General features: G+C 36.2%; 1 protein-coding gene across 4 annotated transcripts; it reads right to left on the bottom strand.

Moving 5' to 3' along the window:
* Positions 1-2470: 2470 nt before the first annotated feature.
* On the bottom strand, positions 2471-15860 carry LOC131165948 (small ribosomal subunit protein bS16m/bS16c). 4 transcript variants are annotated; one of them, XM_058124130.1, is made up of 5 exons: positions 15452-15860; positions 11827-11935; positions 11009-11153; positions 10651-10696; positions 2471-2964 (listed from the first exon to the last, which is right to left on the bottom strand). In XM_058124130.1, exons 3-5 carry the CDS (start codon positions 11139-11141, stop codon positions 2727-2729), a joined length of 417 nt encoding a protein of 138 aa, XP_057980113.1. In that variant the 5' UTR covers positions 11142-11153; positions 11827-11935; positions 15452-15860; the 3' UTR covers positions 2471-2726. The 4 variants fall into 4 exon arrangements, with proteins under 4 accessions (XP_057980113.1, XP_057980112.1, XP_057980111.1 ...); XM_058124129.1 differs by having other exon boundaries at positions 11739-11935; positions 15452-15819; XM_058124128.1 differs by having other exon boundaries at positions 11633-11935; positions 15452-15819.
* Positions 15861-16400: the final 540 nt, after the last annotated feature.

A 16400-nucleotide genomic window follows, 5' to 3' on the forward strand; every position in this document is an offset into this window, starting at 1 on the left:
ATCTAAATAAGTTATTAGAGAAGGTCATTTTAGGAGCTAGCACTTACAAGGAAGTAGACGTTGACATGGTCAGATATGTGACTGGAGCAATTTCTCTATTGATTTTTTTTAGAACAAAGATTTTTACAAGTATTTCAAAATTTTTTTTACAATTAAAACATATATTTATGCCCCCACACGAAGATTATAATAAGGAAAATGAAAGTAATTTTTGTAAATCATCAAATGTATATAAAATAAAATTAAGTCTTGATCTTGTTTCAAAAAATTCGGATTTGTCACAGATACCTTCATTATTCATGATTTTTTTTTTCATCGAAAGCATTTTCATTTCATTTTGCAGTCTAATTTCTCCCACTATATGTTAGAAAATATTTTCATCCTATTTTCTTAATGTAAAGCATGTTAGAAATAATGATTATGTGGTTGTTCTTAAAAAGTTCAATAAGAGTTATAATGATGTTTGTGTATTTTATGTTATATATTATAATATCCTTGTTCTTTTCATTCCTTCTCGAAGGATTCATTGCGAAAAATTCTCTCCTCATCCTTTGTTTCTGCAATATGTTTTGTTAGCTTAATTCAGTTACTTTACAATTGTGTTGATTTAAAATTTTATAGTAGCTATAGATTCATATATGGCTCCATTGAATGAAACTTCTGGTTTGTCATTAGGTATAGGCTATAAAGGTTAAGTTATACCTACAAATGGCAAGGGCAATTTTATAGCGGTTGCATTCAAAATCTTGACAAAAAAGAAGAACAAAAAAAATTTCGCTGCAGTTAAAAGTAGCAATTGATTTGCTTGTGCAACTATTGGATGTGTTTAGAGGCTCTTTAAAAAATTATGAGAAGGAAAATTAGAAAAGAAAACTAAAAATAAGAAACAAATAAAAAAACTGGCAATATGTTTGGTTAATTCTAGATATCAAAGTATTTTGGCAACACATATCCAAAATAATTGCAAAGCATAAAATCTGGTTTCAGTTTTTTTAAGATCAATGAAAATCAACATTAGAAACAAAAAACTGACAATTCAAATAAACGTGTTTTTATGATATATTTTTTCACTGTACAAAAACGAAAACAGAAAAATAGAAAAAAAAAAAATTGATTCCAAAATAGACCCTTAACTTTGGATATTTCTTTTGTAGTATGAATATAAATGTCGGTCAACTATTGCATTATTTTTTTTATAGCTAGATAAGCATCTCCTTGCCTAGTTGAAAAGAACAAATTTGAAATTTGTAACAAAATGCACAACTTGCATTCTTTGTTCATGCTTTGTGATATTCTATGTATCTATCAAAAAATAATAATGTTGTTGTCATCAAAATCTGTAAGACTACAGAAAAGCCAAAAGGACTTGGGGGACTCGAGACTTGCTCCGAAAATCTCTCTATGCTTTGCCTTAGTCAAAGAAGTGAGAATGAAATAACAGTATAAAAGTTGGCTTGTCAATCCTTTACCTCTATAGGAATCCCCTTTTATAGATGAGACAACTTTCGATATTCAATTTTTTAGGTGTCTTTAATTCTTAGGCAGTTACATGTCTTAAAGGGTTATGTCCCTATGTTTCACCTACTTTAGTTAAGAGCTACCCAAGAAAAATTAGCTCCTCTAGGTCCTCCTAACTCTTCTCTGTCAATGAAATCAAGCCGAGTAGTCAAGTAAGATCTACATGTAGTGAGTTCATGCAATTAAGTACGACCCAGACATACACTATTTAGCGCAATTTCATTGGTTGAATGAGACAAACAAGAGGGCCACAGTTGCCCTCTGAGACTGGAGGACCTAATTTTTTTCTCAAATTATTCTCTTTACTTCTCCTTAATTGGATGTTAGGTAACATCTTTTGATAACAATGGCCTCCTTTGTTCTAAATATTATTATTCCCCACCAAATGGAATGGCATGTGAAATGGGCTGCAGGCCAGGCATCTACTGGACTTGGAACATACATTAAATCTTCTGAAGAATGCTGTTCAATTGGGAGAGATGATAAATTCGTATGCGCTACTTGGTTCCAACTCCTTGCCCACAGAAAGCACAAGAACATGTGCATGTTCTCTCCTGCTGCGCAGCCCACAGATTGCAGCAATTGTTTCCTCAAAACTTCCATTTGTTTTTTTGCGCACATAATAAGCAGCTGTTTCTGATTCTTCACCTTCATAATTTATTTGGTCAAGTTGTAGCAAACATAATTCAGCCAGTCTTCCTTTACTTTTTGTTGGCACTTTGGGGCATCTGGTGTTAATGTAGGGGTATCATTTTTCTCTATGCAAAGTTAATACTGATCTTTGTGGTGCAAGTGCCATTCTGTTGGGTCCTCGGGTTATCTTTTTTTTTTTCTAGCTGCTGCTTTTTATGAATGGGGTTTGTGTCTGCGAAGTAACCCTATCGTCGTACAGCTCCCAATTTCAAATGCAATGATTCGTTTCTCTTTGCCCAATCAAGAAAAACAATAGGCAAAAACAAAACATAAAAAATTAAATTAAATAATTTTTCAAAGTGAAGATTCTTGCAATGTCAGTTATCAAAGAGAAATACTAATACCCCCAAACATCACCATGCCACTGCAACAATTACAAAAGTAATTTGCAAATGGCACGTCCACAAATATATGGACATAGCCATGAGCTAAACACTTTACGAGGACGTTCCATTACAAATTCAAAGAAATGTAAGGGCTCAACAAAAAGTGAATACATTCAGTGCCTCAGTTTTTCAAGGGCTACTTGTGCTGTCATCTTCAGCTTCTTCAGCCTCAGAATCTTTCGATTGGTTCGCGGAGGCTGGACCCTCCATAGTCAAGAAGCGCCCAGTCATAGGATCAATAGGACGGGTGTCACGTGGCCCACCTTTGCGTGACATTGCGACCATTGGCGGTGGAGGTAACAATCCTGCTCTAAAGAGAATTTGCTGCACAGGTTCTGAAGGCTGGGCACCAACTGATAGCCAGTACCTGCAGAGACAACAGTTGGAACAGGATAGAGTAAGATGGGGCTGGGAGAAGTGAAATAACAGAAGAAATAAAATAAAGGAATCCCTAGTTCATCTAATTTTTAATATTTCATACAGAGGAAGTTGGGAATACAAAAAACGTGGAGAGAACTCCTAAACGTAAAATTCATTAAGACTGCATCACAGAAATACTTCTACCATCGGAACAAACTACAAAAAATTTGGCAAAGTTTCTTTTTCCACCTAAATATGGTATGGTAATATAGTATGTCCTAAAAACTGTTTCAAACTTCCATCATAAGTTCCATGACTCCACATCTTGACAAATAATATTTGAAAAACTATTCTCAAATCTCTAGTATTCCTCTTTATTTGTTCCATCTTTAGAATTCCAGCAAGGGTAGCTATAAAATTTAAGTAATTAGAGATTTCCTATGATTGGGGGTAGGTGGTTGGGAGATTGTGTGTAGTTCAAAGATGGAAGGTCGATTGGGTCTTGGAGATTGTGTCTTGAAATGCTGCCTTATAGGGAAAATGGCCGTGGCATTTTCCCTTTGAGGAGAAGGTCGGGCATAAAATTAGAAAAAGTAATTTGGCTTACGTTCTAATGGGTGGGATACTAATTGGGGTTTAAGAAGTTCTGTGGAGAGTCAATGGAAGGGTGTTGCTCAAATTTATCCTTTAATTATTCCTTTAATAAATTATGTTGTGGGCAATGGGTCTCAGATCCCTTTCTGGAAAGATGCTTGGGTGGGGAATTATGCACTTTCCATTTCTTTTTCTCGTTTATATCATCTCTCTTTAGCACATAATAATGTCATTGCTTCCTTTCCCAATTCAAATGGATCTGCTTCTAGGTATTTCCACTTTAGTATGGCTATAAATGATAGGAGCCGGAGGAACTCTCTTCTTTGTTGGTTTTCTTGGACAATTGTCATCTCTCATGAGCGAGAGATAGTCATAGAGTCGGGTTTTGGATTCCTCATGTTTCTATTCTTCAAAATCTTTGTTTGAGCATTTGATCAGATCTTAAAGTCCTTTCCCCTTCACTGTTCTATCGGGCTACATAATAGTGTTTATCCATCTACACTATAATACAAAGTAAATATATATTCATTTTTTTCTCAATAAACTCTAATAGGAAAAACCAAATAACTGAACAAACATGGATAATAAGGTAAAAATAAATCACTTCCATAAAATTGATTCACTCCTGATCCCTCCATGCATTTAAATCTTCAAATTCAACTCATCAATTATAGTCTAGGGTTGTGGTGTGGCACATGCATATGCACATACACATGAACAGTGTGCATATCATATTTAGTGACTCGAAAATGAAATAGCAACAGCTCAGTGAACCACATATTCACACAAAAAGAAGTGTATTTGATAAAAATCAGAAGTGGGTCTAGTAAAAATATGAGAAACAAGAAGAAATAAAAGATTAGTCAAAAATAAGGTGCTCAATGCCCAAAAATAAAAGACTTTAATATATATAAATCCCGTCTAGCAATTAATTGCAACTTCCATTTGCATTCTTCCTGATGCATTTTCATGTCTATTCATTTCTAATAAATTTCAAGATTTTTCTACGGATGTTTTCTATTGCTCATCCACATGCCCAAAACCAGCTCCTTAGTCAGGAAACATAATCAACTTCCATAGGAAAGATTTGTCCTTCTCAGACAAGAACAGGTTCTCAAAGTTTTTACTTAATATTCTCATAGTATAGCTATGTGTGCATGTTGATCAACAATGATGCCAACTGTACATATGTTGTTTAACAATGATGCCAACCATACATACGTTGTTCAACAATGATGCCAACTGTACCAACTTCCAGAATGCCAGGGCCCTTGAGCTCAGCACTTGGTATTGTTACCTTCCGAAACACATATTAGGAGAATGAGTTTCACGAACACCACACATCAGAGAAGAATTGTAACGGCAGCTTATTTTTCAAAGTAAGAAAATGAGACCTAGGATACTTCCAACCAATGTTTTAAATCAATATAGGCTCGCCTCAAGACGAGGCATGCCCGAAAATGCCTTGAGTTTGAGTCTAAAAGCAAATTCTTTATCTCAAAAAGGCCAACACATTACACATTGAGGCTTACACATTTGGGCAAAAGCGACGACTTTTGCACCTTTTTAGTTGAAGCTTACACATATTGATGTGTTAATCTCAAGTTAGATTTGGCTAAAAAAAAAATTTAACTACATGTTTATGCAAAAGGAATATCATAATGAGTTGATTTCTAAAAACTCTTGAACCTCAACCTTTCCAAAATAATTGAGAGATGCATCTTAGATCTTGAAAATAATTTGAACTTTATAGCTATCTCTTGGCATGATTTATGTAATAAATTCAAGTTAGTATTCTTTGAATGGCCATCAAGTAGTTTACAAAATAAATTTAGTTTTTAAACATTTTATTTGCAAATTTGTAAATTTTTATTTATTTCAAAAAATGTATGTAATTTATTACACATTTTTGTTTAAAAATAAATTTCTCAAAAGGCAGGGCTTGCTTCTGAAGGTTTAAATAGCCTTGCTTTGTGCCTTCGCCTTTTAAAACATGGCTTCAAACGGCCTACAAAAAATCCAAAACTTATAGTGCTTATGCACACTAGGAACAATAAGGGTGTTTATGTGTTATATCCAAATCTTAAGGTGAGCATCAACCCAACAACATGGTTTTAGAACCCGAGCCAATAGCCAACCTAGAGAATTCATTGCGTTAGTCAGACAGCCAATTGGACCGGTGGTCAAACTAATATACCCAACAACATGGTTTTAGAACCTGAACTGATAACCAACCCAGAGAATTCAGGTCAAATTTTTAATCATATATATATAGTAAAAGCAATCATAATCACCTATTAAAAAAACCATAGAAAAAAAAAAAAGCAATAATTAGATAAATTTTTTATGCCACCTTTCCTATTATTTCTCAAATATTCTTGAAACTTATTATTATTGTCGAACATCTGGGGTAAAATGGAAGACCTAACCACCAATGATAGTCTCACTCATGGTTTTAAATAACGGCTGCAACCGTTACGTAACACAGTTACATAACGGTTTTTTGGTTACCGATACCGTTACACACTGCGAAATCGGTGGGAAGAAAAATCAAGGCCGTGGCGGCCGTTACGGACTGTGACCATTACGTAACCACTACAGGACTGTTACACCAAAAAATTTATTTTCTTTTTTACTTTTTCTTCTCACTTTTTCCCTCTTTAATAAATCATTTTCAATATACCACGTTGCGAGAGGAAAAGATTATAATGAGGATGACAATGATACAAAATTAACTATTTCTTTAAATACTCACAATAGATGCATTAATTAACAATTTGAAAATACTAACTTGTTAGGAAAATATTTTATTTTCGATATTTTTCAACTTCAACCTTCTTTCTTTTCTAGCTATTTTATATCTGTATTATTTTTATGTCTTATGTGTCTAATAGATTAATGGAGTGTATAATGTATTTTGTTCTATTAATTAATTTTGCACAAATAAGAATTTATCACAAATAAGAACAATGAGAAGTATAAATACACACACATGTAATTTTTCTATCAATAGTGGTTTAAAACAAAAGTAAACTTGTTTCCCTTACTGAATAACTTAGTTACTCGAACTAAAGGGTTCAAAATACACTAAAACTCTTTCTAATAAGAGCTAAAAGCTTAAAACATGGAAGTACGCTAATATGCACAAGGTTGTGAGTGCTTCAAAAAAATTCACGACCGTTACACCCACTTCCCGTTATGTAACATCTGCTACACCCGCTTCCCATTATGTAACATCTACTACTCCCGCTTCCCATTACACCCGTTACCGTTACGTTATGCTACCCACAACTGCGATTTAAAACCATGGTCTCACTCTATTTATAATATATGTCAAGTACAATACTAATAATCATAATACCCTTACTAACTCACACTTAGTAACATAACTCCAGTACATGCTAATAATGCTAAAAGACTAAATAATCATTAACACTCCCTCCCAAGTTGGAGCATATATATCATATGCTCCTAACTTGTTACAAATGAATTTCAATCGAGCACCTCTCAAGGCTTTAGTAATTAAATCAACAAGCTGAAAATCATACTTCACATGAGTGGTTGTAATGAGCTTCTGTACAAGTTTCTCCCAAACAAAGTGTCAATCAATTCTAATGTGCTTTGTCCGCTCATAGAAAACTGGTTTGGAGGCAATATGAATAGCAGCTTGATTATAACACAAACTCCATAGGCTAATAATGTGGAAAACCCAATTCTTCCAACATGTTCTCCAACCAAACAAGTTCACATGTAGGGTGAACCATAGCCCTATACTCTAATTCAGTACTTGACCTAGCCACCATAGTTTTGCTTTTTACTCTTCCAAAAAATCGGATTACCACCAACAAAGATACAAGGTTCAGTTGTGGATTTTCGGTCGAAAGGCCACCCAACCCAATTTGCATCTATATATCCCAAATATGAGTGTGACCCTAATCCTAATATAAGATACCTCTCCCTAGTGCACCTTTGAGATATCTCAAAATGCAAATTACTACATCTCAGTGATTCATTCTCGAAGAGTCGAGGACTGACTCATGACACTTGTTGCGAAAGATATATCAGGTTGAGTGACTATGAGATAATTCAACTCCCCAATAAGTTTTCCATACCGTCCTAGGTTAGGCAAAAAATCACTTATATCTGGCACTAACTTACCATTGAGATCCATGGGTGTATGCATAGGCTTGGACACCAACAACCCAATCTCATCTAAAAGATCAAGAACATACTTTCTCTATGAAAAAACCATTTCCATACAAGATCTCGATACTTCGATACCCAAGAAGTACTTCAAAGGTCCCAAATCCTTGGTATGAAATTTAGTATGTAGGAAAAGTTTTAGATCCTAGATGCCTTAATCATCATCTCAAGCAATCACAATAACATCCACATACACAATAACTAAAATCCTATTAGATAGAGTATGACAATAAAATACAAAAGTGATCTACTATACACTGTTGGAGGCCAAAATCAAGTACGACAATACTAAATTGACCAAACCATGCTCTCGGAGATTGTTTTAAACCATATAATAATTTCTTGAGCCAACACACTAAGCTTGACTCTCGCTAAGCAACAAACCGAGGTGGTTGCTCTATATAGACCTCCTCCTGAAGATCACCATGTTGGAAAGCATTCTTCACATCTAACTAATGTAGAAGTCAATGACAAGTGGTGGCTAAGGAGATGAATAAATGTATTGATGCAAGTTTAGCAACTAAAGAGAATGTGTTTGAATAATCCAAACCATACACTTTAGTATATCCCTTGGCAATAAGGCAAGCCTTCAATCAAGCCACAGAACCATCCGGAGTGACCTTCAAAATATACACCTAGGAACAAACAACCATAGAAATCCCAGAGCATGTAATCCAACTCTGATGCAAAGTTAGACTACCATTTTACCTAATAGCTTAAGCTATTAGGTTGTGGGCCAACAATGCATATCGAGCTTTAACACTCCCTTGCACGTGCAGCCCAACAGCACATGGAGAAATAAAGACATGATAAATAACACCCATTACAGGGAACATAATAATATTTAAACACCATATATTAGATGCTGGCAAGGAAACTAGAACCTGACCTCTTGATGACAACCTCTGATAGCATGTTGAATAACTAGGTAAAATGGAAGAGCTAACCTCCAATAATAGGTCTATCCCTCATGACCATAATACCCTTACTAACTCACACATAACTCCAGTATATATATAATACTAAAAGACTAAATAACCATAAACAATTATTACTCAATCAAATATCAAAATATAGTGTTGAAGAGGCTTGAATAAGTTAAAATTTTAATTACAAGAGTTTGGTGTTTGATGAGTTCAAATAAGTTTATATATACCTACACATGCAAAGTGCTTTTTCTGCACGTACATCATTTGTTCTATATTACATCATCAAAAGGAATGGCAGCTTTTTTGGTAAGTCATTTGCACCTCTTGCTAAGTGCTCCAGGTTTGAATCCCATTAGCCACAAAATTCAAGATTTATTGCTGAAGAGATTGGATCAACCACAGCCAAGTTGGGCTGAGTTGTCATGTTTTGGCCCAGTTGACCCATTTTGACGGTTTAAATGCAATCCAAACTGGTACCATGACCGGTTTTGGTTCAACCAGGTCAAACTGGCACAGACAATCCAGGTTTTAAAACCATGCTTAATGATAAGCATGTTACATCCCAAATTAAAGGTTCACAGATTCAAGTAACAGAATCAATCTCTCCAAGCCTGGAGATAAGACACAGCAATCTTTCCTTCCCCAAACCCCTGATTGTGTGGGAGCCTCATGAATTGGGTCATCTGGGTGTTATTTTTTTTTTTTTGGGTACATAATAGGAACATGCTATAAGAACTCAACATTCAATAAAGTTGGTCCAAACATAAAAACTAAAAAATAAATAAATATTTAATATTCATACTGAATATATGCACCAACAGAAAGCATCATCTCCTGCCAGAGAGCACAACTCGCACAGTAAATGTTTTCACAAATTCAATTCATCCATCCAAGATGAAGCAGATTTGCATTAGATTTTGAGGGCATCATTTGAAATTTACATCATCATGGAATCTCAAACAACTTACACAAATCCATTATGTAGTAGCCCACTATGACCTTAGAGGTACCTGCTGTAATAGATAATGCCAAGTAGGACAGTAAAGATTGGGCAAGTTGCAACAATAGAAAAGCTTTAGCGCAATCAAGCTACGGAAGAGACAACAATCTAAGTTGCTCCTCGCCTCATCATATTACTCTAATCCCTTTTCCTACAGCTCTCAGTTTACTCCTAACATCTACCTCAATGAAACCTTAAATTCTCCATCAGAATCATGAATTGATGTCAAATTTCACTTTCATTGCTTGTTTCCTTCTAGCTGAAATTTAAAAAGCAATTTCTCTCAGGTGCACCTGTCTCTGCTCTATTTGCAGTGAAAAATTGCAAAACTTATACTGGAAGGAAAAGTCTCCTGACCAAATATTAGCCTGTGCAGCTTTAGTTGATTCCGAGTAACTTAACACATGTCTAGAGGCTTTAGAATAATTTCTAGAAATATGTAGCCTAGGTTGAGTGGGTTTCAAGTAGGAACTAGCTTTTGTAGTGGACTCCAAGGATCACCAAGCAAATGATGTTTGGTTGTTTTGTTTATCTTCTATACAAGCATTGATAAAAGCCAAACTTAAACTAAACGAAAGGACGATTGAATTAAATTATAATTAATTTATAATTATATTGATAAAACAGATTGAGCTTCTCAAAATTTGGACTATGGTTAGGGTACGGAAATGATTTAGGGAGTCTCAAGGTTCACAGCTAATATTCATCAGTGAAGAAGTTTGTTAAATAATAAATAAATACTAAATGCATAAATAGACAAGTGACAGATTCATTCCTTGATAAATAAATATAGTTTCTAAAGGTGTGGAACTCTTGACTTCACTATTTAAAGAAAAATGGAAAAAGCAAAAGCTATCCAGTACAAGCATAAACCATTCCAGTAGCAACCATTAACAGCCACTCTAATTAGTCTGATTCTGAATAAACATTCAAGCTAAGAAAAAAATTAAATTAAAATACGACTTACTTAACACGTTCAAAATTGAGGCCCATTCGTTTACCGCCATCTTGACCTGTATAAAATCAAAATATTGAAAAAAATTAGTAGATTCCAGCTTGCTAAAGCAAAAAATCATTTTAAAAAAAAAAGGTCTTTTGTGGCATTTTTTATAAGTTTTTTTCTTACTCTAGAAAGAACATTTACATTGCATCTAAGTACTTTGAAAACACTGATAACATAAGAGGTGCGGCCAAAAGTTAGAAGAAGCAAACAAATGGTTCAGAATTGATCCAGCAAGCATGAATGCTAATTTATCAAAAGCGAATCCACCAAAAACAACACTCTTTTTGTGGAGTTGGAGAGAGTGAACGAGGGAGGGAGTCACCTGGCAAGGGATTGTAATAACCTAAAACTTCAAGATGCTTCCCATCTCTGGGAGATCTGCTGTCAGCAGCCATAACCCTGTAAAAGGGCTTGTTTTTGCATCCAAACCTTGACAATCGAATCCTCACTACCATTTTCTGAGTTCTCTGCAGGAGTATGAACAAAGCCGTCATGTGTCACCGTGTTATCTTACACAATTAAACATAATGAAAATAATTATACATAATCACATAATTATCATTTTCATCTCAGGGGCAAAAAATCTCCAGCCTCAACCTCATCAACGTATTCTTACTGATTCCCCAAATTTTAGAAGTGCAAAAGAACACTTCAAATTCAATCAGAAGTTCAGAACTACAAATGCATAATTAGTTTTGCCAAAATGTGCTACTTTGCACCCAGATTCAGCTATAAATGACATGATTTGAAATATGAAAAAACTCAATGGCCCAAGCTTCAGTTAGATCTAAAATTATTCCCCCAACTTCCCCAATGCACGTCACTTTGTAGGTAATAGGATTATTTGCTTCTTTTCTTTGGTAAAAGAAGTATTATTATAAGAAAGAAGCAATCAAAAGGATTGAAAGATAACTGGTCCAAAAAAGGAAAAAAAAAAATGAAGTACATCTAAAAAAGTGAAAGCCAGTGATCCTGTCACACATCAGCCTTCGCCAAGATAGGAAACAAGCCAAAGGCAAAGCACCATATGGAAGCCAGAGAAAGAACCCTACTCCACATCAAAACAGGAGCCAGAAACTGTTGAATATTCTAGAATTATATTCCAACCAAATACGACACACAACAACAAAAGTAGCGCGCCTGCAAAGAGTTTTCCCTTCCTTTCAGCTCCAAAGCCTATAGATCTCTTCCAGTAAGAAATCTCCAAAGAAGAGCACACCCAAAGCTCCCCAAAAGCACACCAAAGAGCCTGCTCCATAAGCCACACAAAACAAGCAACATAAAAATAAATAAGCTTTCATTTTACAGCTTTGGGAACCAAAAACACAAGCATTCTGAGACTAAGCTATAGGAGGTTTTCTAACGTGGAATAGATCATTAGAATGAATCCTATCGAGAGTCAGATACCAAATAAAAACTCTTATGCAATCCAAAATGTTAAAAATAGCTTCTAATTTTTCTCCCTCTGGTCTATCTTGTGCAATCTCCAAACTAATACATAAATTGTTCTCCACCATTTGAGTTTGAAAATATTTTTGGGCATGTGGGAACTTAGTAATTGTGAAAATAGAGGAAAATTTGGATGTGAAGTGTCTTCAAAATCAATCTTCCCAAAGTCTTGCCTTTTTGAGTAGATCGATTTCTTGAACTTGAATTGTTCCCATATAGAATAAGCGGTTCGTTTAAGCTCTTTTTTGTTTTCCACAAACTGCAGCTCTCTCTAAACAGATTCATCTGAATTAAACTCTATTTTTTTCCCTGTACTTCATATTAAGGACACAAAAGGTTGTGTGCTAGACCTCAAAAGTACTAGTACCTTATCTATTTGGTTAGCTGAACAGATGAGACAGTTAGGGGAGCAGTTTCTTTTATCTACTTCTAAATCTTTGGTCACCCTTAAACTGCTTGGTGCTTGACACGGAATATTTATTGTCTCTGTGAGAAGAGTATCATTCTCTTGCTGAGAAATTAATCCTTGCCACTCTATTGACTAATTCTATTTCAACTATTTGCCAAGGATTTTTTTTTTTTGGGGGGGGGGGGGGGGGGGGGGAAATAAAATAATAAATTGACCTCTCCTAAGGTTTTTCCCAAAGACAAAGACCTCCCCACAACATTCAAAAAAAGGCACTTCCACCGTTCACATTGACATAGCAACAATTATACCCCCTTTGTTAGAATCAAGAAAGAGCTCTCAGTCAGTCATGTTAGAGAGAGATGCTCTCACTTCTCTCTAGAGAGAAGGGCATGACCGTGGAGCTGAGATCTTGATCTCTTTGTGTTGCACTGGAATCTGTTGCTGGTGTTGCACGATTTGGATTTGCTGAAGGTTGCTTCAACCTCTAGTGGTGATTTGTTGAGCTGATTTCAAATTTCTTGTTCTCTATTCGTCGGAAACTTGAAGTTTGAAATTTTTTGGGTTGCTGGTATTGTGGGTTTTGATTGTTGATTCCGCTTCAGTTTTGCTTCTCTGTTTTGGACGAAGTAGATCTGAAGTTTAGAAGATTTATTGAAAGTTCAGGATGAATGATCTACTCTAATGGTTTGGATTATCTCTTGGATTTCTTCATATTTGAGTTTTAGTTTGTGGTTGAAGTTCAGTGGAGAGGCATTTCAATATTATTTGTTGGAATTTATTTTCCTCTGATTCGGCCGATAATCAGATTGGTCTTTCAGTGCTCTTGAGTTTCCAGATCTGAGATTTCCCGCTTATTTTGGCTGCCGTTTAGTTCGTTTCAGTCCGAGTACACAAGGTTGTTCTTTGCGCACGGGTTGGAGGTCTGCCTGTGTTCCTTCGCCCAGTTGATGCCCGATTACCCTGTTTGATCCGTTCAAAGAGTTACTGTTCAGTTCTCTTCTGTTTGTGAAGGTTATTTTGAAATTCAAAATCTGTGACGTGGTTCGGTTCACTCATTATGCTAGCTATTTCAGTGGTCACGTGATACACTTCCTTTCGGCAGGATTGCTGTGCGCAGGGTCTTGTGTCAGTGGAATTTATTGTCATTCCAGTGTGGGTGCTTCTGTGAGGCTTGGAGCAGACAGGACTTTTGCTCATTTTTCTGTTTGTGTCTGAGCTATCGTGCGTTTTGGGCTGCTGTGCGCTGGAGGCTGCCACGTGCTCCAGCTAGACCTAGCAAAGCAGATCGGTTCGGTTTATCCGTGGCGGATAAGGCGGATTATCGGGTAAAAATCATAATCCATATTCGACTCGTTTAAGTGGCGGATTAAGCGGTTTCGGGTCGGATTATTCATGGCGGATGGGCGGATAATCCGTCATTCTCAAATATAATTTTATTAATAATTTATTTTTTGTCATAATAATTTAAGTTGTATACGGTAACTTGCGATTAGTTTGTGTATTAATTTTTTTAGTAACTATATCAATCATTCAATCATTTATACTAATTAACAACTCCTGATTCATGCAAGTAAAATTGTAAACAATAAAACATAATAAATTAATCTCAATCCAACTCAAAATAGAAACTCAAACTCAAACATAATAAATTAGTCCCAAGAAATTTCTGAAAATTTCGCAATCAAAAGGCACAACAATGCCAATTCTAAAGAATAATTTGCCACTTATGCATTTTAACAAGCTTCATTCAAGAAAACATGATGTTCCAAAAGGTGAATTCTTCAAAATAAGATCTTTAGTTCCATTTAAAAATTTTTCTCTCAAAAGGCACATTGCCTTTATGCCCATGGAAATGCCTAAATGATGACATTTCAAATTGAGGATTCTTCAAAATAAGACCTTTGGCTCCATTTAACAGAGCAGAGAAAGCCAAAAAAAAAAAAATTGCAATAGTATTACTAGCTTAAATTTTTAAAGAGAAAATGGATTTATATTTAGAATATAGAATAATATTAGTAATAAATTGCCTTTGTTTTCCAGTTGACCAGGAGGTTAGATAACAAAAAAAAATAGAGACTAATCATCACTTGGACATTTTAACAAACATGTAATGAAACATGATATTGTAAAAAGTGAAATTTTTTAAGAGAAGAAAAGAAATAGAAAATGCTAATACAAGAAGACCACCCAAACTAGGTTTGAGCCAATCGATCATGGTGACTCTCAGCAACACCATTAATGCCAAAACACCTTGTATTGAGCATCTAGTCCCAAGTCAAAAAATCTGGGCATTTTTCTCCAATCAAATAGCCAAAATAACAATGAAAGTAGAATTCCACGCCTTCCAAAATCTCTAAATTCAACCACCAAGAAATCCTCCAAAGAATGAGGGCACCCACAACACTTCCCAACAGGTCAAAAATCTTGTTCCAAAGACACCAAGCCACAGGACTGAGAATAAATGAGCACGGTCCTTATTACCATAGCTACACATGACACAAACATCTGAACATAAAGCCGAATAAGGTCTCTCAACCTGCAAGGCTACAACAAATCATTGGTGTTAACCCTATCAAGAATGGTGATCTACACAACACCTTTACTTTAAAGGAACTTTAGCTCTCCACAATTTATTGGCAAGATGAAAAAAATGATAAGATGTGTTCAGGTGAGTACAGAATCATTTACAAGAGAAAACACCATAATTATCCAAACACCAATCCTAAAATCCCCACAATGGTAATAACAAGAAGAATCCAAGAACCACATGAGAGAGTTCCTCAAGCTCCCCATCATTAAGGTAAAACAAAAAGTGAAAATCCCAAACAATGCTGCTAAACATACTAAAAAACTGATGAACATGGAAAGCAAAAAGCAGATTTGTAGAAGAAGAAGAAGAATACTTACAAATTCGAACTTCGACGCAGATGAACTCACGAACTCATAAACGCTCAAAGACGAGCTTGCGAGGAGCTCCTTCTGGTATGAAAATGTCCACGATGAACTCGCGAAGCTCCTGACGAAGTGACGAACTCGCGAAGGGCTCCTGCTGGTTCGCAGTGTGGAAGACCAACTCACGAAGGCCAGAGGGCTTCGAAGGGTCGAAGAAGAAGGCCAGAATGAAGGGCCTCTCACTCCGTCAGTCTCTCCTCTCGTGCTGGCTCTCTGAACAGAGACGCTCGTCACGCTGGGCAGCAGGCAGCTAGGGCTCGAATTGTGCTGCGGGCATTAGGTGATTAGGGATTTAGGGTTGGGCCGGTTGGCCTGGGATTGGAGTGGGAGGGGCCGAGTGGCGGAGTAGGGCGTGTGGGCCGTGCGGCCGTGGGCAACTTGGGCAGTGGGCTCACTAGGCTGGCTGGGTTTGGACTTTGGCTGTAGCTGTTGGGCTTTCCTAAGTTACTAATGTAAGCAAGTTGGCGGATATCCGTCGAATAAACCCGACCCGACTTGAACAGCTAAGGGGGGGCGGATATGAAAATAAAAAATCATATTCGACTCATTTAGCAAACGGATAATTATAAGTCGATTAAAACGAGTCGGATGTGGTTCGGATTAATGGATTTTTATCTATTTTACCAGGTCTAGCTCCAGCTAAGTGTCGTTTTCTAACTCCATGCAGTGCATGCAGGTAAGGTGTCTCGCCCGTCATGTGCTTTGGAGTTAGGTTTTTGATATTGTGTGGAGATGGGCTCTACTAAGGCTTCTCGTAGGCCTTCCTTGAAAATTGATAATCAATTCTCGCCGTTGGGGGAAAAGGTCTCTTCCTCGGATGATTTTGAAGCTGGATCCGATTCAGATGGTGGGTGTGAACTATCCCCAAGGAATTCAAACCTGGACCCTGAATTGGAGGAAATTG

The sequence above is a fragment of the Malania oleifera genome, chromosome 10, assembly GCF_029873635.1.
Source record: "Malania oleifera isolate guangnan ecotype guangnan chromosome 10, ASM2987363v1, whole genome shotgun sequence".
Classification (NCBI taxonomy): domain Eukaryota; kingdom Viridiplantae; phylum Streptophyta; class Magnoliopsida; order Santalales; family Ximeniaceae; genus Malania; species Malania oleifera.

Coding starts and splice junctions, on each gene's coding strand:
- LOC131165948 (XM_058124130.1), bottom strand. CDS start 11,141: ATGGTAGTGAGGATTCGATTGTCAAGGTTTGGATGCAAAAACAAGCCC. Junction 10,697..11,008: donor TTATTACAATCCCTTGCCAG/GTGACTCCCTCC, acceptor GATTTTATACAG/GTCAAGATGGCGGTAAACGA. Junction 2,965..10,650: donor CTCAATTTTGAACGTGTTAA/GTAAGTCGTATT, acceptor TTGTCTCTGCAG/GTACTGGCTATCAGTTGGTG.